Below are 25,121 nucleotides of genomic sequence, written 5' to 3' on the forward strand. Positions count from 1 at the left end.
TGGTAAGACAACTCCCACCTGTTTATGCTCTCTGTATGTGTGTATATATATCTCCTCAATATATGTTCCATTCTATATGCATCCGAAGAAGTGGGCTGTAGTCCACGAAAGCTTATGCTCTAATAAATTTGTTAGTCTCTAAGGTGCCACAAGTACTCCTGTTCTTCTTTTTGCGGATACAGACTAACACGGCTGTTACTCTTAAAACTTTTAGTAACACTGGTACAGGTTTGTGTGTGGCTCTTATGCTGTTTTGGTTATTACAATAAATTCTCATTTACTGAGCAACTCTGTTTTTCTTTCTACAGACTCCAGCAAGAAAAGTAAAGGGTCATTTTAGTACAGGTCATGCAGATTCTCCAGCTACAATAGTGATAGGAAGAGCTCATACCACCAGAGTGAAGCTGGTTGGACAGGCCCCTAGAGTGGTTAAGAATTGTGCTTTGAAACAAAACATGGATATAAATGAAAGTTTCACAGGTAATTTGCACACTTTTTAAAATTAAACCACATATTTCTTGCCTTATTTCACTTTATGTTGGTTGATAAAAGCAGTTTCCACTTAATACAGCCTATCATGTAACTTGGAACATGTTAATCTCCTTTACATAGGAGAAAATACTTTTATGTACTGCGGGGACCATAACTTTAATTTTTTTCAGCCTTGAGTTTAAGATCTCAACTTGAACCTTGTATTAGGAGGGTTTGTATTTAATTTCAACTTCTTGAAAATGAGCGAACTTTGTCAAGGTCATCGCTGTCAAAGTCACTCCTTCTAGGTCCTTCCATTGTTTTCACCCTCTTCTGCTGCATCAAATACAAACTTCCTGTTCTACCCTTCAAAGCCGAATACAGTTAAGCTCTGCAGTCTCTCTCCTTCTTAATCCAAGGTTGACTGCTCTCTTAACGCCACCAATGATGCTAGAGTTTCCGTTGCCTGGTTTTCTACTTTCTTTACACTAGTGCCTTTATGCTTTCTCCCATACTGCACTTGCACATGGGGAAAACTGCCAGTCAAATCTGTAAAACTACCACTTTCTCTTAAGTGTCTTAAATCTCACCTATATTGTAATGAGTAAGGCTACATTTTAGTCACCGGTATTTTTAGTAAAAGTCATCAACAGGTCACTGTCAGTAAACAAAAATTCATTGTCCATGATCTGTGCTAAATAACCCTGACTAAATCTTGGGTGCTCTGGGGTAGGGGGCGGCGGTGCGTGGCCCAGGACCCCTGCTGATGCTGCGGGAAGGGGAGGGGCGCAGTGCACATGGTGACCCAAGATCCCCACTGTGGGGGGAGGTGGAGGGTGGTGGCCCAAGCTGCTGAGGCGGCCCCAAGGCCAGACACACCAACTGCTGCAGAAGTCCCAAAGGTCCCGAAAAGTTAAAGAATCCGTGACTTCCATGACAGACTCGCAGCCTTAGTAATGAGTACTGAAAACTGCCATATAACAACTGGCATGTAGTAAGTAAGCTGTGATTACTGCTATTGATTAGTATAATTTTTAGCCAATCAGTACTAAAACATTTTATTTTGTTAATTTATCCTCTTACTTCCTCTCCAACTGGGATCGCTTTTTTTTTTTTTTAATGCACCTGTTATGTTTTGGTGTCTAGATAGTAAGTTCTTTGGAGGTGGACTTTCATGTACTATCTTTGTGCAGTGCCTAGCACAATTGGACCCAAACTATGTTTTGGCATCTGACAGCTGCTGCAGTGTAAATGTTATTTGAGTGGTATCTCAATCAAATATTATTTTAATGTATAGTTGTAATTATTTCAATTTGTGATGCTCCGTACATGCATAGAATCATAAGAGACCTCAAGAGGTCATTTAGACCAATCCCCTGCTCAAAGCAGGACCAACATCAACTAAATCATCCCAGCATGTGTGCTTTCTGTATATCTGGAGCACAGTTGTGTATACAAATTGGGCCATCGCACCTGGATGCATCAGTAAAGTATGTCTCTAGATAAAGCTTATATAGTTTAGTATAGTAGTGTTTCATTGTTTTACATATAAAAAGAATTACATTCAATTTATTTAAAATGAAGGTGGTGAAAAATTTAAAAGCAGGATGTGTAGCTAACAGCAGAAAAATGTTAAACATTATATTTGGATGTCTTGCTGTATAAAATGCTGTGTGTCCACTTTCTCTTTGTGGTCAGTTTAGAGCTTCTCACAGGGAATTATCAATATCTCTTGAATTGAATCTGACTCACACACATACCTACACATACACACACCTTTTGTGCAGTGCTTACACATGTACGTGTTAGTTTGCAGACAATTTCTACTAATCAGTACTGCTGTACTACATCCTTATTATTCTAGATTTGGGTTTTTTAGTCTTTTTTAAATCAGGGAAATTCAATCAGGGATGAAACTACTAACCTGACTTTAACTTATGACATAACACATTTCCAGAGGTGACTCGAACAATCAGTGTATTAACATATTATACCACTTGTTATAATGCCTCTACTGGGAAACAAAGGCATAGACGTGAAGTCATGTATGATTATCTGCCCTTAATGTTACATTGTATGGTGTACTATTTGAAGAAAGGAACTAAGTCACAACGCTTCATTTTATTCTTTGTTCTGCCAACTGTATAACTGTTTTGTAAATCAAAGCATATGCTAATTACTTTAAACATAATTAATAGGAATGACTGAGATGTTTAGAACTCCAGTAAATGAAAATCAAAAAAGTCCATCTTTATCTGCTGCTCACAAGACTGATCTTACACCATCATGTGCTGAAGTAGAAGGCTCTGAGGTACACACTCCAGAGGAGTCTGGTATGTTTGTTTCTTTTTAATAGCCCCGTGGAAAGGGAGTGAGGGTTTATGGATTGCATACAAGAAAAGCAGACTAGTGCTACTAACCTGGATCTCTGAAGCTAAGCTTAGTCAATTATTGGTTTTGTTTGAACCTATGTAAACTTAGTGTAGAGTGAGAATGGGGCAGGTGGCAGTTTGAGATAATTCTGAGATAGGTGGTTGAATGCTGCTTTCTAACTTAAAAGATGTATTTGTAGTCCCAACTATTTCTGAACTGGAATGATGCATTTCATTAAATGGTTGTGTCCTATGGAGTATGGTGCTTTCAGAATGTTGACGCATGTATGATTGTACAAAATGGGTTTAAAGCATTGAAGAGTTGGTATGCTTCAACAAAATGCAGTGAATTGTTGTATGCAGACACAACTAAGCCCAATGCTTGTGTTTTAAAATAGGGCGAGGGTGGTGTTCATGGAAAAGGTGAGGACCAGAATGAGAAATCAAAGGCCATCCAGGGTGGAAGGATGATACTCAGTAGGCACCTTCCTAACTTCCCCACACTTCTTTGGTAGGGTTTCCTTCCTTTCTGTTGTAACTCTTGGTACTAGTCATTGGGTCGCTGTGAAGATCAAAGCTAATATTGTCCCTGAGAGATCAAATGAGATCTCGTTTCTTCACTATTTAGCAAGAATTACCTTAATATAGTTCTTCATAGGTAGAATTCAAGAATAAATCCTATAATATACCAAAACTTTAGAATTGCATTTCTATTTACTTGAGAATCTGGAATATATATTTTTAATTACAGAAGAAGGCTTAATAAACGGTTATATTTATTATATATATATTGGGGGGAGGGATAGCTCAGTGGTTTGAGCTAAACCCAGGGTTGTGAGTTCAATCCTTGAGGGGACCACTTAGGGATCTGGGGCAAAATCAGTACTTGGTCTTGCTAGTGAAGGCAGGGGTCTGGACTTGATGACCTTTCAGGGTCCTTTCCAGTTCTAGGAGATAGGATATCTCCATATATTATTATTATTATTATATTCAGAGCACTGTGTGTTCCACAAGTACTAAATTTGCTGCAAAATTGTGTTATAGAATAAATCCAAGGTTGGTTGGTTGGCTTGTTTTAAGATTTCCCTTGCAGGGCTTGTCTACACTTGACTTCTTTCCCTAAAACTCTCCCCTGTCAGTATCACCGTGCAGCTCTCTACACCAGTAATAGCAATGGTGGGAGATAAAGGGTAGACAAGGGGACAGTGGCCACTTCAATTTTACAACATTATCCATGCCTGCTTTGATCCACAGAGTCCTGTGCGGATACAAATTTATATCCGCAGATGCAGATATCCGCGGATATAAATCGGTATCCACAGAACTAGTACCTTGCCTATGTTATAGCTACTTGCGTTAGCAACCTTGAGAAATTGTAGGGAAAATCTAGTGGAGATACAACTGTGGCTAACAACAAAAACCTTTCAAACAATATACCATATATGAACTTGACAATTTGTTTTCTGAGTCTACAGACAGACTGAAATAATAGCAGTTCAAAGTGAAGCAAATTTCAGTATCAACTTTTACTGCATTACTGGTCACTTTAATGTGTTTATCTTGCACAAGTTTTTTTGTCCCCCATGTCTTTTCCAGTGCCAAAAATGCCAAATGTCCCCTTATGCCAAAAAATCAGCTTCTACCTGATTCTTATACAGTAACTCTTCACTTAATGTTGTAGTTATGTTCATGAAAAATGCAACTTTAAGTGAATAAATGTTAAATGAATCCAATTGTCCCATAAGATTTAATGTAAATGCGGGGGGTTAGGTTCCAAGGAAATTTTTTTGGAACAGACAAAAGGATTATACTGTATACTGTACAGTACTGTATTGTACTATGATTGGGAAGTGCCCCTGGCTTACCCCACAGAGGCACAGCCCGCTGCAGGCAAGGACACTAGGAAGCACCTTTGCTGCAGCAGCAATAGTGGCAGCTTCCCCGGAGAACAGGCTCGGATTTTGCTAGGAATGCTCCAGGCCCGCCTCTTCCTGCCCGCGCTCACTCCAGTCCTACCTCTTCCCACCCGCACTCCACCTCCTCTCGGGAGCACGCCACATTCCCCCTCCCCCCCCCGCCCTCAAAGTCCTAAGCGCTGCCAAACAGCTGTTTAGCGGTGCTTAGGACTTTCTGGGAGGGAGGGGGGAGGAGTGGAGACACGGCGCTTCCCTGGTCTTCCTCCTCCCTTCCAGCACTTCGCGCTTAGGACTTTCTGGGAGGGAGGGGCAGGAGCGGGGAAGCCCTGTGTCTCCGCTGCTCCCCCTCCCTCCCAGAAAGTCCTAAGCTCTGCCAAACAGCTGCTTAGCAGCACTTAGGATTTTCTGGGAGGGAGGGGAAGGTGTGGAGACGCGGTCCTTCCCTGCCCCTCCCCCTCTCTCCCAGAAAGTCCTAAGCACCGCCAAAGTGGGAAGCGCTGGGAGAGAGGGGGAGGAGGTGGAGAAGCGGAACTTGTGCAATGCTCCCTTGTAAAGTCGCTGCTCTTCCACAGAATCTTACAAGCAGGCAGCCAAACGACGTTATAAGGGAGCATTGCACAACTTTAAACGAGCATGTTCCCTAATTGAGCAGGGACGTAACATTGAAACAGTGTTAAGTGGGATAACGTTAAATGAGGAATTACTGTATGTTATGCATTTTCAGAACAAAGTTTGCAGCTCGTTTAAAATTTAGGGACAGTACACAAGAAATTTAACTTAATATTGGATTAAATAATAGAAGGAACACTAGTTATATTCATTTTCATATTTAATTCAATTAAAAACTCAATTTTAAAATTCGTGTAGTGCCTTCATGTTGTTTTTCATTGTTAATTACCAACTTACTTGTTTAAATAAGACTAGATTTTTGTGGGAGGGGCAGAAGCTTTGCGTACCTGATACTTCTTCAGCAATTTGCATACTCGGCTTCCTTGCTTAAATTTCCTTTTGAATTACATAAACCTAATTTTATTACAGGAGAGATGGTAATATCACCATTAAGTATCTCAGGCATGTCACAACAGAGAAAAGATAGTCAAGATGTTGTATCTCGCTTCCTGAGAGTGGAGAAGTCTCCAAATTCTGCTTTTGTGGCAATTAAGTTAAAGCAGACTCCTAAAAAAGAGAGAACTGTACTGGAAGAGAAGGTGGAAATGAGTAATCCATTAGTAATGCCAGAAAAGCATATAACTGAGATGACAGTGGGAGCTAAAAGGCTTGTGAAGACTCCAAAGCAAAAGATGGAACCCGTCGAGGCTCTGTCGGGCGTCAAAAGGCTTGTGAAGACTCCAAAGCAAAAGATGGAACCCGTCGAGGCTCTGTCGGGCGTCAAAAGGCTTTTGAGGACTCCAAAGCAAAAGATGGAACCCGTCGAGGCTCTGTCGGGCGTCAAAAGGCTCTTGAGGACTCCAAAGCAAAAGGCCGAACCCGTCGAGGCTCTGTCGGGTGTCAAAAGGCTTTTGAGGACTCCAAAACAAAAGACCGAACCCATCGAGGCTCTGTTGGGTGTCAAAAGGCTCTTGAGGACTCCAAAGCAAAAGACAGAACCCATCGAGGCTCTCTCAGGCATCAAAAGACTCTTGAGGACTCCAAAGCAAAAGACGGAACCCATTGAGGTTCTTTCGGGCATCAAAAGGCTCTTGAGGACTCCGGAGCAGAAGACGGAACTTCTTACAGATGAAATTGCCTTAAAAAGATTACTAAAGACTCCAGCACAAAAAAAGCAAGTAGTAAATGATCTGGTGGGAGTCTCTTTTATGAAGACAACACGAAAGCAGAAATGTCAGTCAGTAGAAGACATGATAGGGATCAGCCATATGAAAACGTCTAAGCAGAGAATCCAATCAGAAGATACGGTAGGAATTAAAAGGCTATTGAAGACATCACATGAAAGAGTTGAACCAGTAGAAGACCTGTTTGGTATCAGCAGACTACTAAGGACACCAAGGGAAAAATATCTACCAGTTGATGACTTCGTGGGATTGCAAAAACTTATGGCTGAGCCTAAACAAAAATATTCAAATTCTGAACTGGATTATGCTGGTGTTAAAGAAATTTTTGATACACCAAAGGAAATTAAGGTAAAAGATCTTGTTACGTTATTTTGGTAATTTTAATTTTAGTCAAATTCATAAATGTTAAGACTAGAGGATACCATAAGATGATCTATACCAGTGCTTCTCAAGCTATCTGATGTGGGGGGCCGGCAATTTTTTTTTCCAATGTGCCAGAGACCGGTGCCATATTATTATTCTACTTGACGCTCTTATGAGGAAACTCATCGTGGACCTGCAGCCAATGGCTCACGGACCGGCACCGGTCCGTGGACCACCACTTTGAGAAGCACTGATCTATACTGCCTTCCTGGCTATAAAATTTCATCCAGTTTACCCCTGTGTTGAGCTCAATAACTTATTTGGCTGATGCATGCATTCCAGAAATAATGCTAAATAAGTTATTGAGCACAACACAGGGGCAGTGGTGGATTCTCCATCTCTTGATATCTTCTAATTAAGAATCCATCACTTCCCTTGGTAGCTTGTGCCTGTGGTTAATTGTTTTCATTATTAAAATGTGTGCATTATTTCTAATTTGGATTTGTCTGGCTTCAGCTTCCAGCCATTGGTGAGTCTTATGTCTTTCTTTGCTAGATTAGAGTTCTTTAGTACACCTCTACCTTGATATAACTCTGTCCTCGGGAGCCAAAAAATCTTACTGCGTTATAGGTAAAACCACGTTCTATCAAACTTGCTTTGATCTGCCAGAGTGTGCAGCCCTGCCGCCCCCGGAGCGCCGCTTTACCGCGTTATATCCGAATTCGTGTTATATCGGGCAGCGTTATATCAGGGTACAGATGTACTTGAAATTTTCTTTCTGAGAACGTACTGTAATCAAATTGGCTTTCAACCATTTTTGATAAACTAAGCAGATTGAGCTCTTTAAGTCTCTCACTGCACCCTTTCCAATTTTTTAATATTATTTTTAAAACATGGACATCAAAATTGTATGTGGTTTCCCAGTACTGGTCTCACCAATGCTTTGTACAGAGGTAAGATCATTTCCCAACTCTTGCTCACTATTCCCCTGTTCATATGTTTAAGGATCACAGTAGCCCTTTTTTGCCACAGTGTGGTACCGAGAACTCATGTTAGTTTGCCTTTCCTCTTTGACCTCCTAAATCCTTTTCAGAATTACGGCTTTCCATGATACAATCCCCCATTCTGTAGATACGGCCTGCATTGCTTGTTTCCTGGGTGTGTAAATGGGACCAGTTTACCAGGTGATCCAGACCACTCTCTATGATGTCAACCTTGTCCTCCTGGTTATTTATCACTCAGTCAATTTTTGTGTCATATGCAAGTTTTATCAGCAATGATTTTATATTTAATTCTAGATCGGGGTAGGCAACCTATGGCACGCGTGCCAAAGGCAGCACACGAGCTGATTTTCAGTGGCACTCACACTACCTGGGCTGCCAGTCCACAGGGCTCTGCATTTTAATTTAATTTTAAATTAAGCTTGTTAAATATTTTAAAAACCTTATTTACTTTACATATAACAATAGTTTAGTTATATATTATAGACTTATAGAAAGAGACCTTCTCAAAATGTTAAAATGTATTACTGGCATGCGAAACCTTAAATTAGAGTGAATAAATGAAGACTCGGCATACCACTTCTGAAAGGTTGCTAACCCCTGTTCTAGATCATTGATGAAAAGGTTGAATAACATCAGGCCTAGCACCAATCCCTACAGAATCCTGCTATAAATACCCCCATTCGCTAACGATTCTCCATTGACAACTACTTTTTTTTTTTTTTTTTTTAGATCTGTCAGCTGGTTCTTATTCTATTTAATGTGCTTTATTGATATTGTATAGTGCTATTTTTTTTCATCAGAATGTTGAGTGATACTAAGTCAAAAATGCCTTACAAAATTCTTAAGTATATTACTCTGACGGGTTAGATCACAGAAACCCCCTTGGGAGCTGCCACCTGATATACCAAGACTACCCCTGCTCCAGTTTTCCCTGCCAGCTCAGGACTCCAGCACCGTGTCTTGCTGAGCCAGACACTCCCGTCTGCTCCAACATAGACCCAGGGTCTGAATCACTTGTCCCAAAGCTGCAAGTTTACCTGAAAACAGCTCACAGAAGTGTGCTTGTCTTTAGCACTCAGATGCCCAACTCCCAATGTGGTCTAAACCCAAATAAATCCGTTTTACCCTGCATAAAGCTTATGCAGGGCAAACTCATAAATTGTTCGCCCTCTATAACACTGATAGAGAGATGTGCACAGTTGTTTGCTCCCCCAGGTATTAATATATACTCCGAGTAAATTACTAAATAAAAAGTGATTTTATTAAATACAGACAGTAGGATTTAAGTGATTCTAAGTAGTAACAGACAGAACATAGTAAATCACCAAGCAAAATAAAATAAAATGCGCAAATCTATGTCTAATCAAACTAAATACAGATAATCTCACCCTCAGAGATGTTTCAGTAAGTTTTTTCTCAGACTGGACACCTTCCAGGCCTGGACACAATTCTTTCCCCTGGTATAGCTCTTGTTCCAGCTCAGGTGGTAGCTAGGAGATTCTTCATGATGGCTCTTCCCCCCCTTTGTTCTCTTCCACCCCTTTATATATCTTTTGCATAAGGCGGGAACCCTTTGTCCTTCTGGGTTTCCACCCCCCTTCACTGGAAAAGCACCAGGTTAAAGATGGTTTCAGAGTAGCAGCCGTGTTAGGCTGTATCTGCAAAAAGAACAGGAGTACTTGTGGCACCTTAGAGACTAACAAATTTATTAGAGCATAAGCTTTCGTCATCCGAAGAAGTGGGCTGTAGTCCACGAAAGCTTATGCTCTAATAAATTTGTTAGTCTCTAAGGTGCCACAAGTACTCCTGTTCTTTTTTCAGGTTAAAGATGGATTCCAGTTCAGGTGACATGATCACATGACACTGCAAGACTTCATTGCCCACTTGCCAGCACACACACACATACAGGAAGGCTAACAGGTAAACACAGCCATCTGCAGACAATGGTCCTTGTTAATGGGAGTCATCAAGATTCCAAACCATCATTAATGGCCCACACTTTACATAATTACAATAGGCCCTCAGAGTTATGTTTTATATTTCTAGTTTTAGATACACGAGTGGTACATTTCTACAAATAGGATGATCACACTCAGTAGATTATGAGCTTTGTAATGATACCTTACAAGAGACCTTTTGCACGAAGCATATCCCAGTTGCATTATATTCACTTATTATCAAATCTTTATAAAACTATCCCAGTTACATTATATTCACTTATCATGTTTTTATAAAACCATATAGACTGCACAACGTCACAATTACATCTAAACAATTACCCTTCTCAACCAAACTTGTAATCTCAAAAGTGGATGAAATCAGATTTGTTTGACAAGATCTGTTTTCCATAAAATCATGTTTACTGGACTTACTTGTATTTCTGTCCTTTAATTCTTTATCAGTTGAATCTCATTTCAGTTTTTTCATTATTTTGCCTGGGTTTGATGTAAGGCTAACCAGCCTATAGTTACCTGGGTCATCCCGCCTGTCCTTTTTAAATATTGGCACTCAACCACTCTTCTGGACTTATGGAATTTCCCTATTTCAAGATTTATTAAAAATTATCATGAGCAGGCCCGAGATCTTCTCAGCTAAGCCTTCTAGGGCTCTTGAGTGCAAGTTACCGGCACCTGCCAATTTAAAAATATTTAGTCATAGCAGATGTTTTTTAACATCCTCCTTAGTTAGTAATGGGTCAGAAAGTAGCTCATCATCCTTATGTGATAAGAGTATATTGTCCTGCTTATTTCCAAATATACAACAGAAATGTTAATACTTCCTGTTTTAACATCTCCTTCTAGTAGGGGGTCTATACTATTATTAGCATTTATTTTGTTCTTAATATACTTAAAATCTCCTTCTTATCCTTAACCCTGACAGCCACAGATTTATTGATTATTTTTTAAATTTGTTAGGTCAACGTTACAGATCTCATGCAAGAAAATAATTCTCTTCATATTGATCCTAAAAGTGAACGTGGTAAGTACAAATGTGTGCATTTTAATGTTATAATTTATAATATATCTTAAATGTGTGTGTTTTTGAAAATTTCAGAATACACAGAAAATATTGAATTTAGTTTGTGCAGTGATAATTTTGAATACTTGCTGCTGGGAATTGGAATTTATGAATGTAGTATGCTGATAGTAACATCTGTAGATCCACCTACATGAACATCCTGCTGTTAAACTTCATTTAAAATTCAATCTCTTTTGCAAGATTTCCAAAAGCATATTATTCCATTAACACTATGTTGGTTCAAAACTGAGTTGAAGGTAAGAATGCTATCGAATCACCCTATATTACCTTGTGCATTTAGCTGTTATTTTCTTATTGCTACTAAATACAACGGTACCCTTTTCTTAATGCAGGATCATCTTTCACATTTCATGACTTTGGGGCTTTTGTATGTAGCTTTAATATTGCCTTAATGTAGATTTTGCTAAATATATACAAATGAGATTAACAGGATTTTGTGCTGCGTATCCTTGAAAATCATTTGGCAGAAGAATCGGAAAAGAAAAAAAAAAGGCATGAGATTCAGAGTCTTCAGCACTCTTGAGCATTCTTTGGGATTTGGTCAGTGTCTTTTCAGGATCCCAGGTCGCCTTTCTTCCAGCTCAGCCTTCTCTTCCTGGTTATAGATTCTCCTCTCTAACTCTTTGCAGCAAACTCTCATCAACTTGGGCTGGTCAGAGAGTTGAAAGGTTCTCTCTAGCTCAGAAAACATGTCCCAGAATGAACCTCCCAACCTCACAGTTTTTAAAAGCCAGTTCTAACACCTCTCCTGTCCTGCTAGAGAATTTCCACTGCTGCAACCAGCCTCCCTGCAGACCACCTGGAATAACTGGATTCTTACAGCCCAAGCACCCTCTTTAGTATACCCATTGTCCTTCCAGAGCACAGTCATTAAATGTTAATGACTTCTTTTGATTTTTCTCAAAAAGAAGAACAGGAGTACTTGTGGCACCTTAGAGACTAACAAATTTATTAGAGCATAAGCTTTCGTGGACTACAGCCCACTTCTTCGGATGCATATAGAATGGAACATATATTGAGGAGATATATATACACACATACAGAGAGCATAAACAGGTGGGAGTTGTCTTACCAACTCTGAGAGGCCAATTAATTAAGAGAAAATTCTCTTAATTAATTGGCCTCTCAGAGTTGGTAAGACAACTCCCACCTGTTTATGCTCTCTGTATGTGTGTATATATATCTCCTCAATATATGTTCCATTCTATATGCATCCGAAGAAGTGGGCTGTAGTCCACGAAAGCTTATGCTCTAATAAATTTGTTAGTCTCTAAGGTGCCACAAGTACTCCTGTTCTTCTTTTTTTAAAAGTTTTAAGTCTGTTAAGTTGAATTGGTGCAAACCTTAGACTGGTTTACATTTAAAAATTTATTTTAGTTAAATCAGGGTACATTTTTTGTTCACAGATCAGACCAAAGTCAGAACCAATGTTCATTTTTAAAAAATGGATTTTTAGTTTAAATTGGTTTTTTTAATTAAATGAAATTCAGGTTTATTTTTCAAAATACAGTAAACCTAGAACCAGAGTTTGTTGATGTACTAAACCAGCTCTTGATAGCAGTTGTCTCTTCTGCAGACAGAGACAGAAAGTTTTCTTCACTTCAGTTCAATGAATAGTTCATGCAAAACTAAGAAACCAATTGGGAGATGAAAAAAGCAGGAAAACTTGTTTTCCTCTTCCAATCTATGAATAAAAACTTGGTGTGAATGGATGATCTTGAAGCACACATTGACCAGAATCAATCAGTTCAATTCACTAACTATAGATAATAATTTATCAGTTAGTTTTAAAAGCAAAACATGTTTTGACAAAACTCTTTTCTTATGTATTCCAGCACGTTAAAGGTAGTTATACTGTACTTCTAAAAACAATTTTAAAATACTGGTTTTGTGCATTTTTAATTGAATTTCCAACCAAATAGAGCTTGAAATATCACAAGTATTCTTGAAATACAGTGTAAAGCAGCAGTTCTCAACTCACACCTCGCATGTGGCTCAATTAGCACACAACTGCATGCTAAAGGCTGCAGGTGTGTCTGGGGTCCCAAGGTCCCAGCTGCCCAGGGGGGAGGGGTTTGGGCTGCCGCACCGCCTAGCACAAGGGGGTCAGCTCCCACCTGGCCCTGCAGTCCCCGAGGTCCAGGATAGCTGCTTGGCCCCAGGGGCCTGAGCAGCCCTGCAGCAGGGGACTGGGGCAGGCGGCTGGCCTGACCCATGTGGCGGGGGTCCTGGGATCTGGGACAGCCAGCTGGCCCCGTGGGAACCTGGGGACACCAGCCCGCCCTGCAGGCTCCAAGCCCGCCCCGCATGGCAGGGGTCCTGGGGTCGGGGCAGCTGCATGGGTGGGGGCAACCAGCCAGGGGTGGCAGCCCGCACGGCAGGGGTCCAGGATTCAGGGTCCCGGATTCCTCTGCCCTGCCAGGTTACACATTCTGGGCCGTTTATGCAGCCCACAATGTGTAATATGTTGAGAACCACTGGTGTAAAGGCTACATCTAATTGCAAATCAACATGTTTTATTGGATACAAAGCAATGAAAAAAAAAATCAACTGTTCTTTAGGAGAGTAATTAATACAAATAAAGATTAAAATAAATTATTGAAATAAATGTTTCCTGCTTGCTGATTTCAAACACTTTGATTTAAATCATTCCACCCTAGTCAGAGCAGTATAAAATGTGTATTTGGCCCATTCCCTATCACAAAGCTTTTTAAGATTAAAACAAATTTTTGAAAGGCTCTATTTTCATTTTTCTGCTATAATTATTCCTTATATTTCCCATCATGTGTTAAGTTTGGGAAATGGGGAGGAAGAGAAAAAACTTACTCTATCGATGTTTTGGCACCCAGAATGGGAGAACCATTTAATGGTGACCTCAAAGGTAAAATTTGGCTAGAAATATGTCAAAGAGCAATGCCAACGTACTAAAGGTAATCAGCTTCTAGCAAACTCTGCATACAACAATTTAAGAACTCAAAAAGTTCTGAATAAATCAACATTTTCTACTGCTTGTTATAATTAATTTCTTACTGAACACAAAAGTTAAGCTGCCTCCCTCTTTTCCCCTCCTGCCCTGCAGGTGTGACAACCTTCCTTTCTGCTGACAGCCCAACAACCCAGATTTAGACAAAGGCTCCCAGTTTCTGTGGACACAAAAAGCCAAATTCTGGGAATCAAACTGTGTTTACAACATGCTACTGCAGAACACTAATACGGAACCACTCTACTTAACTGAAGGAAAATTTTCTAAATAGTATGACAAAATTAAAATTTATTAGAAATTCACACAGTTTCAATTGTATTAGTAAAAGTAAAATTGATTATCCATTCAACACACCGCAGTGGACTAATTAGCCCTTCCACATATACTCCCCTCAATGATAGCTGATGTCTGCTGGACAAATACAAACTAAGGTATTATACTAATGCCAACTAAGAAAGAAGGACAAGAACGGAATACTGCTGTTGTCCTGTACCACTATAAGCAGAAAATGAAGGGAAGTTTTATCTTGAAAGATAGGTAAACCAAGCACTTTGTTTAAACTGAGGAAAGATCAAGTCCTTAAAATAAGGCAAAAAACAATATATTATAGTCTTTGTACAACTGAATGGGCAGAAAAACAGAAGCAATAGTGCTTTCTTTACTAAGGCACATTTAACAGAAATTGCTTTGTAATATGAACTAATTGTGACAAGAGCTGTATAATCAGTCCAGAAACATTTGCGTTTCCAAAGGACTTTTAATAAACAAAGCATCTCGCCGTTCACTACAATTACACTGGAGAAGTAGCAAACACAGAACTAAATTCCAAAGAACTTTAGACAGATTAGAGCAATGAACACCTAAGGTTTTATTGTACTAATAACTTTAAAGTCCCACATTTCCAGTTTGTCGATACAGGAAAATATAAAACTGGGTGTGTGAGAGAAGACGATCCACAAGATCTTTATCTTCAGAAATGGTCCACATTATAAAAGAGTTTGAGATCACTGATAATCTTGTCTCTTACATTAGTTCTGCTGAACAATACTACATCTCACTGTGGATATCAAAATATTTTAAAAGGTACACATCATAGAATATCAGGGTTGGAAGGGACCTCAGGAGGCCATCTAGGCCAACCCGCTGCTCAAAGCAGGACCAATCCCCAACTAAATCCCCAAATAGCCCCCTCAAGGATTGAACTCACAACCTTGGGTTTAGCAGGCCAATGCTCAAACCACTGAGCTATCCCTCCCCACATTCTTTCGTTTCAATTAAATCCTGTACTTAACACACCTCTTCCCCGATATAACACAGCCTGATATAACATGAATTCGGATATAACGCGGTAAAGCAGTGCTCCGGGGGGGTGGGGCTGCAGACTCCGGCGGCTCAAAGCAAGTTCGATATAACGAGGTTTCACCTATAACGCGGTAAGTTTTTTTGGCTCCCGAGGACAGCATTATATCGGGGTAAAGGTGAATATCAATACAATGAAAAATGGTGCAAATTTGGCCCTGTCCTTTCACTAATCAAGAAGGAACATTTGGAATCTAGCATATTTAGAGTCATCAGGGAGATGTGTATCAGTGCTCGAAGGCTATTTAGCAGACAAGGAAGATTTTGAAACCCACCTAGCTACTAACAATGTATTAAAAGCTGATGAGGCTACGCATTCAGAAAATAGTACTGTTTATTTTAAATAAAAATACCTTTGGTGATTTTGTTAACTTCTTGGCTGATTTTCCTTTGAGAACACATTTTTTAACAGCCTTTACTTGTGGTCTTGCAACACCCAACTTCACCACTTCTGCCCAAGATTTTGCAACTGGAATGCAAAAAAAAAGAATTAGATTGAGAACAGTTCCCAAGTGTGCAAACAGCAGTCCAGAGTTATTTCCTCATAATTCCCATATTTAAAGTACATTTGCAATGGAACTTTGCTCAAGAGATTGGTAATTACAGGTGGAGGTGGCAGTAACACTTATAGTTGAGATTGTATAACACTTTCCATTATAAGACCCTATTTTCAGTTGCTTATATTTTGCAAAACTTTAATCATTTTAATTTTTTTTTATGACACATCTGTAGAGAACTGATTAATTCTCTGAGCACTATACACAGAATGAGGCAGGACACCTGCCTCTTTTGTTGCAGAAGTTGAAAGTATGTAGTGACCCAAGCAGGGGGACTGCAGGAACAGAAAGAATGTTCTTGTGGTTAAAGACAACAATGTCACCTTAGTGAAATGGATTCTATTCTAAGGCTAACACAATGCAGGGGAGTAGTGAGTAGGGAGGTGATTTTACCTCTGATGATACAGATCCTAGAATACTGCATACAGTTCCAATGTCCACATTTTACAAAGGATCTTGGAAAATTGAGAGTATGCACAAAAAACCCCAAAAATTATTTGAGGACTGGAGAAAAAGCCTTACAATGAGAGACTCAAAGAGCTCAATACGTTTAGTTAATTAAAAAAAAGTTGAGAGATTACTTGATTATAGTGCATACATACCTTTCACTAGGAGAAAATACCAGATACTAAAGGGCTCTCATCCAGCAGAGAAATGTATAAGAGCCACCAGTGGCTAGAAGCTGAAGCCAGACAAATTTAAGGCACAAATTTTTACTAATGAGGGTTATTAACCATTGAAATGAACTACTAAAGAAAGTGGTGGTTTCTCCAACTCTTGAGGTCTTTGAATCAAATCTGGATGCCTTTCTGGAAGTTGTGCTTTAGTCAAACAAGTTATTGGGCTCAATACAGAGATAACTGGGTGAAATTTAATGGCCTGTTATATACAGGAGGGCAAGCTAGATAATCTAATGGTCCTTTCCAGCCTTAAACTCTTCAAAGCTATGTTCAGTTCAAGGTTTGGATGTACAGAAAACAACACATAGCATCACATACTGAATGACGAGGATTAAATTCATCCTGTGCACTGAAAAAGGTAGGGGTTAGGGATGTAAATATCGGTTAAAAAAGTTAACCGGTTAAACAATTAAAATTATTTCGGTTAACCAGTTAACTGTTAACTGAGGTAGCTGGGGGGGCCTGGCATGACCGGAGCTGGGCTCCCATTGGCTGGTGTGGCATGGCCATGAGCCCGCTGGCATGGCCAGGGCTGGTGCCGCTCCGGCCCGATCAGGGTTGGGGTCCCTCTCGCCGGTCCAACACGGGGCCACTGGTATCAATGATAAACTTTGGTTAACCGGTAAGCCTGATGCTTACTGGTTAACTGTTTACATCCCTAGGAGGGGTCATGTAGAAAATATGGTATGTGATTATGTAATTAAAGAATATCATAATGCAGATGCATGAGTTAATGGCTTCTGTTCAGTTTTTAAAGAAGCACTAATAGTCTCCAAAATCAACACTTAAACAAACCTAGCAAATTGGCTTTAGAAGCACCACTTCTTCTTTTAGAATGAATTGTTTCCACAGCATCACTCCTCCTCTTCATGGGAGTTCTCTTCACAGAAAATCTTATACTACGCCTTATTAATTGTTTAGGTGTAGTTGGCACAGAAATCTGATGTTCCTGGTTAATATGAAAAGATTCAGGTGTCTTGACTCCAGTAAAATCTCCATCACTTTCCTTAACTTCTGTTGCAGCAGTACCCTGCTCCTTTGAAGTAGGAGATGGTGTGCTAATGTGAGAAATAGAGAAACGTCCTTTTGTGAATGGTGTATTTGATGGGGAGTTTGCAGTGAGCTTAGGTGACATTTTTTCAAGGGCAGGCGGCGAGGCAGCCAGGGACCTCCTGGCAGGCGGCGAGGCAGCCGGGGACCTCCTGGCAGGCGGCGAGGCAGCCGGGGACCTCCTGGCAGGCGGCGAGGCAGCCGGGGACCTCCTGGCAGGCAAGTTTTTTTGTGATGATTTTTGTCTCTGCAAATGCTCTGAAAGATCCTGATAGGATTAAAAAAAAGCTCTCTCACAAAGTAGAAATACAAATTCTAACCTAATTCTGAAAAGCACATGCTCAACATATCAAATTAACTGAAAGAAACTCATGTAAAATAAAACTTGGAAATTAAAAAGATGTTTAACATTTTCATTTCAAAATAGCTGTAAAAAGGATAAGAAATGAGAACTGAAGTAAATCATTTTTACCTGAATGTAGGTTAAAATTTCAATTTTAAACAGTTGTGTTAGATGTGTGTCAAACTTAATGTTTTACTAAATTTAATTCACAAGTTGGTGGAAGCAATGGATAAACATTTTCAGGCTACAATTTTGTTATTTTGTAGCTTCAGGCATTTTATTTTTTTAGTCAATTTTCAGTCCAAATTGCAATAGTTTCCCAATAAATGTCAATTCCAGTTAATATGTAATTTATAGTAAAAATACAATCTCAAATAAGACACTGATGAGCTGGCCTTCAAACATGGGAGTTCAAAAATACTGAAGAGCTAGCTACACTGGAAATAGCTGTATTTAAATACCATCTAAAGCTGAAGGTACAGTATCTATATTACCTCATGTATGCCTTTTCTGTAATTTTCAAACTTAAAATTTCTATTTTGTTTCCTTGGTAATGTTTAAATTTTCATCTTTAAAGTTTACCTTGATTACAAGACGTTTGAATCCCTGTCCCTTCTTCAGAACCGCACGAGGTGAATTTCCAAATGGTAAGCTTAACCTTGCTGGAATTGCACCTCTTCTAAGTGGTGAATTGGGTGGTAGACTTTTATCAAAAAGTTCAGGACTGAGATGCCCACCAAAGGACACTCTCTTTCTTTTCCCAAGAGGCTGATGTAGCAACTCAATCTCTCTACTTTTCCGCTTTTGAGGTAACCTCTTTGTCTCACCTTTTAAAAATTACAATTAAAAAATTTCTTCATATATATGAAGAGTCAAAAAACATTACAGCATATAAATTAGAAATTAATTTTTACTCATTTTAAAGTCTGAAGCACATTTCAAGCCACATTTAATGAGCACAAATCCTTATAACTTAGTTTTTGCACAATTAATTCAATAGATGTAGTTACATTCACATTTTCTCAAACAATTTCAATGTCTTTATTATGGTTAGCCATAATTACATATACAATACTTAAGGATAGATGTGCAGCAAAAAAAAAAAAAAAAAAAAATTCACTTACATAAAACATGATAGTCTCTCCCAAATAAATTTAAAAATATAGCTCCTAACCATACAAAGTATTTACCTGACTTTTTGTCTTCAGTAGGTAGGCTAGAAATATTTATTTCTGATGCAACTTCATCATCTCTCAGAAGTACAACACTTTCAGAGCACCTTCTTTTTGATGACAACCTGTGAGGTCCCAGGACAATATTAGCGTCTTCCACCTCTAATTTCTGTTGGTAGTTCTCTGTGGTCAGCTTTTCTTTAACATCACTACCTTTAATATCTACATTCTTGTAATGTTCTTGAGATGGATCTCTCTCCAATGTTTCTTCAGCCATCTTTCCAGAGCTCATTCGTCTTCCCCTTCGCGCTCCAGAGTGATGTTTACGGCTAGCAGAAGATTCATCTTTCGGTGTTAACCTTTCTGGAGTTAATAACTCTGATAATGGACTTTTATTTGAATTTTTTTTACTTTGTCTAACACTCCCTTTGGGGCTTTTGGAATTACTATACCCAGGAGAAAATGCAAAAGTTTCAGAATCTCTCTCCTTAGTTACGCTAACTGAGGAAGTCTCATAATGAATTTCTTTTAGCACTTCTTCTGCATTTAAGGATTTTCTTGGTGTAAGCTGTTTACTATTTCTCCTTTGCTTTGAATATTTATTACTTTTTCCCAAAATGCATGATTCATTCCCACCAACACTACTGCACACTACATCTTTCTTTTGAATTTCATTTGAAATTTCTGTTGCTTTAACTCCTAATGATGAATCTTGTCCAGTCTGTGGTTCACCTGAATTTGCAGAACTTATTTCATTGGTCTTCTTAGAACTATTTCCTTCAATAGAAATCTGATTAAGTTCCACATTGTTTATTTCTTGTTCTTTAACTTTAGACTGTTCAATATCTTCACCAATTATTGTCTCTTTTTCCTTAATTTGGGTCTCTTGACCAGATGGAAATACCAATAATGAAATTTGCTGGGCATTAGTCTCTGTAGAATAAATATAAAAGTAGAAAACAGAAGTTATTTTACATTTGGTTAAAGAAATATGTTGTAAAGAAAGGCCCTAACTAGCAAATAAAAGAAAGGCTTGGAAAGTAATGAGTTATATAAAGCCAGAAAAAATGAAGTAGGGAGGATGTCTGGTTAAAAGAATAACTAACGAAAAAAAGGTATGTTTCTAAAAAGAAGGCCTCTACAGATCGTTTTAAACAAAAGATCCAACATGGACCTTCTACCCAACATACCAGTGTTATCTCAAAAATTAGGGTCCATGATGCAAAGGAAAAACTGTTGGTCAGCAAGGAGGGGAAGAGATAGGGAAGAAAAACCTTGGGGGAAAAGGAGGTTGTAAATCTCATCTAGATTAAGATTGGAAATAAAGGCAAACTGTCTCAAATTGGTGTTTAGCTTGGGAATGACATGACTGTTTTTTTAAAGTGTATAAAAAAAGTAAACTCAGCTACTACCTGCCTGATAATGTTGGAGCGGACAAATATGAGTCTCAGCACCCCTGGATTTAGCCTGTTTGATCAAATGCTTATAAATGTTTTGTTACTCTTTGGATATAGTAAATTGTTTATTATTTAGACTTTGTAGGCCTGTTTAGAGCAATAGTATAAATTCCATGTGGTCTTTGGATTTAATAAAGGACTCTATGGTTAAATTAGTGTTGTTCTAATATCCTGCATAAATAATAATAATTCCTACAGTGTCCATCAACATTATATCACCATCCTCTTTTTTTTTTTAAATATATCACCTGCTTGTCGTGGCATAGGTATCTCTTCGTTGCCATCTTTCTGTGTTTTCACATCAATCTCATTTTTCAACAATTCATAAAGTTTGCTAAAAGGAGACATCTCATTTTCTCTTCTGTTAGATTTAGCTGTTCTGTATGTTGATTTAGGTGTTGCATGTTGTTTGGCTGGTACAACTCTGGAAATATCTTCCTCAGTGCTTTGCTTGTCATTTTCACCAAAATTTTGGCCTTCACATTCTATGTTTTTATCTAGATAGTAATAAAGGGTAAAAAGAACCTTATACATATATATTTATTTTAAAACCGGAGGACTGTTATTAAATGGGTAGAAAAACAGATTTTCTCCTTGGACAAGATTTGCTCTTTTGAATAAAGAAGCAGCAACACCAATCAGGGTTACACTGGGATAAAATATCAGCACTAAAGTTTTGCCCACTAGTCAAGCTCTGTTCGCAATCCAATTTGAATTTTTCTTATACATTCATCAGTAGTTAAATTGTTTATGCCGATATTTAAATTGTATTTAGACTCTGAATTAGCCTCACATTGAGATACAGGAGTTCATACCTCAGAAATATTCTCTATCTGCAGAATCAATGACTGAATCACTATGGTTCACACAGGCCTCTTAGGGTTTTGTCTACATTAGTCAGGTGAATGGATGGTAATTTCAAATTAGTTGGATGAACTTGATTGTTAAAACTCCAAATAAGTTTGTTTAAACTGATACAGAACTACCATGGTAAATTAACATCTGGCATCTACATTGATTCTGTGACGCATGATTGTGGCAACTGCCACTGAGGTCCTTCCTCTTGTCTCAGCATTGCTTGAGGCCAGCTTGGATGGCTGCTGACAAATGCTGGCATACTTTGACTTCCCTGTTGTGATTGGACAAGTTCCTCACCCCACAGAAAAATGATGGTGCAGGATCTCTCAAAGGACCATGCTGAAGCATTAACAGCTTTTCTATAAAATCTTTTTTTGGGGGAAAAAAGAACATTTTGCGATGAAAACAGCTCAACCTGAGCACCATGCAGAATGTAGTATAGCATTATTAGTATGGGGCAGGCAGATTGTGAACAAGGTGACCCCTAGACTTTGGACTATGAAAACAGGTGTTGGTATGAAGAGACGTCCCGGAGAGACTGTTGCATTATGGGTCAGTAGTGGGAAGACCTTTTGTGGTGAGAGTGTTACCATTATAGCAGGATGTGTCCACAATAGGTATTTAATCTATTGTGCTAACATCAGTTGAGTCTGACTCCTACTTGGTATGGGGATAACGTGCATCGATTGACCCTCTCTGAAAAAGCCATTGTAGCAAATCTGTGTGGATGAATGGGCACTTCCCACTGACTGAGTACATCAGTCAACTGGTCCTAGTGTAGATAAAGCCTCTATTTCTCCATCTACTGCAGATCTACTGCTGGTGAGAAAAGATAGCAATGCTAGCACAGATTTTGAATCACTGTATTCTGTAGACTTGCTCAGGGTTAAATACTAGGGTAGAAAGCCCATAGTACCTCTGCATTTGCACAATACTAGTGGAGCTGCACTTGTGGCAGAGAATTTAAGAAAAGGCCTAGACTACACATAGACGTATGGCTAAAATGTGCAATTCTACTCTGAAAAGCCATCAATTTTTTTAAAAAAATTTCTCTTCCTATTAGCACTCAAGAGCAGATATAACATTTGCTGTGGAGAGTAATGATTCTTTTCTACCTCAGACATCAACTGAATTAGTAAAATGTTAATTGCAGTGGTTAATTTTGTCCTCAACTATACTTCTGTAATGCACTGAAAGGCAGCATTTGGTCTGCAAAATCTAATTACCTATTAGATAACATTAAAATAAAAGTTCAACTGAGGTAACAGATTGCCTTGTAAAATGAATCTTTAGACATTTTCCCATCTTCTTTTTGCAAGCACGCTAAGAATAAAATGTGACTATATAATATTGAAAAAAGCAAACTACATGAAACAACTACCAACCAGACGTATGAGGACTTTTAGATGTTGGGCTCTGTAATTCCACTTCTGCCACCTGCTGAACATGAAGAACCTGTAAATTTGTACAGTGTTATGATAAAGCAACATATTTTTATCACAAATACAGTTTTCCGTCGTGCAGGAGGTCAGACTAGATGATCATAATGGTCCCTTCTGACCTTAAAGTCTATGACTCTATGACTCTACTCTACATTTTCAGAAGATTACAGAATTTGGCCTCTCTTCATAACCAAGACAAATTTTAATTGCGCACCAGGCTTACAAAACAAATTTAAATCCACGCATTATATGAAATTGTACAGTATTTGAAGTTGGTCACACAGGTTGCTACTTGAGTAAGACATCTGAGGCTCTTGAAGACAGTTTTATAGTTTGTCTTATTTTGGAATAGTCATTAATTCCAAAAGACTCTGTAGTCTAAGCATGCATTACAGCTAAATTCTGATAACTGAACAAAACTGATATGATATGCTTATTAGACTTCAGGGCAGCCTGCTCATCAATATAATAAGATGCCAGGATTGTCACCGTAAAGCCTAGAATGTCTGTTGAGCCAGCGTGAAGCAGCGGAAACAACGACAAGCATGATTGAGAGTTCTTTGTTTAGAATATCAGGTTCAATCATCACTGGCATTTGTGGTCAATTTAAGTTCTCAGCAATTTTGACTTTATGAATTACATCTGTGCGACAGCACAAGCTTTCAGGTACAGTGGGCATATACTTATCCCATGCTAAGTCCTAGATCATTGTGATATCAGAGGTAACAATCACCACCCTTATTCCACAGCTAATTTGCATGCAACTATTTCATTAGGTGTATTCAGGACACTGCACAGATAATGGATTACTTGGCCCAACTACCACACCGATGTGACAATATGGGCTTTCAGCTAGTAGTTTAAATATAAAAATTTGCAGCCTACATAAGTGTTTCAATGTCCACGACAATCGGTTGATTAACAATATCCCTACAAGATATTCATTTCAACAAGTATTTTGATAATATGGGCAAGAGACTGTAAAAGAAAAGGTTAACAAAACCTGCTAGTCGTGAAGATAAAATTTAAAATTTTATGCTTTGATCAATCATTAGAGAGACTTCAACATTATCTTAATGTAATGGGCATATGGAATAACAATCACAGATTATTTTCTAAAAGAGGCTGTTCACAGTCTTGAGGACTAGCTGCCCAGTTTTGCTAACTTAATTCCTTTAGACTGTCATTGGCCAGGGACACGTCATTAACTACACTGCATTACTTATCTACTGCTATTCAGAATAAGATTATATTGAAAGCAGGAACACTAGAAATACTTTGGGATGTACAGCTATGATTTACTCCTGTCATTCTTAAAATGTAAAAATTAAGGTACAAGGATCTCAAATGTCTCAATACCCCTGTACCCTGTCCTCTCTTAAAACAGCCAAACTGTTTTTAAAAAATAATCCTTAGTTCTGATGCTAAATTTAGAGTATTATAGTTAAATATTTACACTGCTGAAAACTGACACAAGCCAATATGGATTAGTAAACAGTAAGAAAACAATATTTCTCAAGAGTTTCTTCACAGCTTCAATCACTGGATTAGTGTGTGATGCCAAGCTAATAGGGAGGGGAAGATAAATCACCAAACCAATACTAATATGACACGACAGATGACACCATGCATATGTTCAGCAAATGTAGTCAGTGGCCTTAAAATTACCTGTAGGGTTTCATTTTTTGGAGTTCTAGAAAGTCTCTTTTTTGGAGTTGATTGAGGAGGATATTCAAACCTGCAAAACATTTAATAGAAGAAAACCTCTTTGCTTATGTTATATTTATGATGGTTAACTGTAAAATGTACATAAATCCTTATATAAACCCTGTAGTAATTGTCCTCTTCCAGCAATAATACCATTATTTAACTGTATAAGAGGGGTAGCTGTGTTAGTCTGGATCTGTAAACAGATCTGTAACTGGTTATAAATTGCCCTGAGGCATAGTTGTGAATTTTTCTCCGAAAGTCTGTTGTAATAATTGAGTCTACAAATGTACCCTAATTGTGAGCTCAATTGTAAAAAGTATGTGAAAGTTCATAAGATATCACAATAACCTGTAACAACAATTGTTCATGGGAAAAGGCATAAAAAGGAGACAGAAAGACTGAATTAATCCAAATAAAAAGGCCTACTGATTTAACTCAAGGACTGTGTTAAGATCAAACTTGGAAAACATGAGAAATGTGAACCAAAATTGGTACATCAAAAACTAGGCCTAATTGTTGGACAAAATAATGCAGGAAGAGCTATTCCACCCA

General features: G+C 38.5%; 1 protein-coding gene across 1 annotated transcript in view; it reads right to left on the reverse strand.

The window, feature by feature from the left end:
• The window catches only part of MKI67 (marker of proliferation Ki-67), a gene marked incomplete at its 5' end in the record, with an annotated part of 39,526 nt that overhangs the window by 6,863 nt on the left and 7,542 nt on the right, over positions 1-25,121 (reverse strand). The window contains 7 exons of the mRNA XM_034776863.1: positions 15,654-15,769; positions 17,333-17,855; positions 18,513-18,757; positions 19,121-20,035; positions 20,808-21,056; positions 22,803-22,872; positions 24,528-24,597. Coding sequence (XP_034632754.1) covers positions 15,654-15,769; positions 17,333-17,855; positions 18,513-18,757; positions 19,121-20,035; positions 20,808-21,056; positions 22,803-22,872; positions 24,528-24,597 — 2,188 coding nt within the window. The remainder of the gene's footprint in view (positions 1-15,653; positions 15,770-17,332; positions 17,856-18,512; positions 18,758-19,120; positions 20,036-20,807; positions 21,057-22,802; positions 22,873-24,527; positions 24,598-25,121) is intronic.

The sequence above is a fragment of the Trachemys scripta genome, chromosome 7 (genome assembly GCF_013100865.1).
Source record: "Trachemys scripta elegans isolate TJP31775 chromosome 7, CAS_Tse_1.0, whole genome shotgun sequence".
Lineage (NCBI taxonomy): Eukaryota > Metazoa > Chordata > Testudines > Emydidae > Trachemys > Trachemys scripta.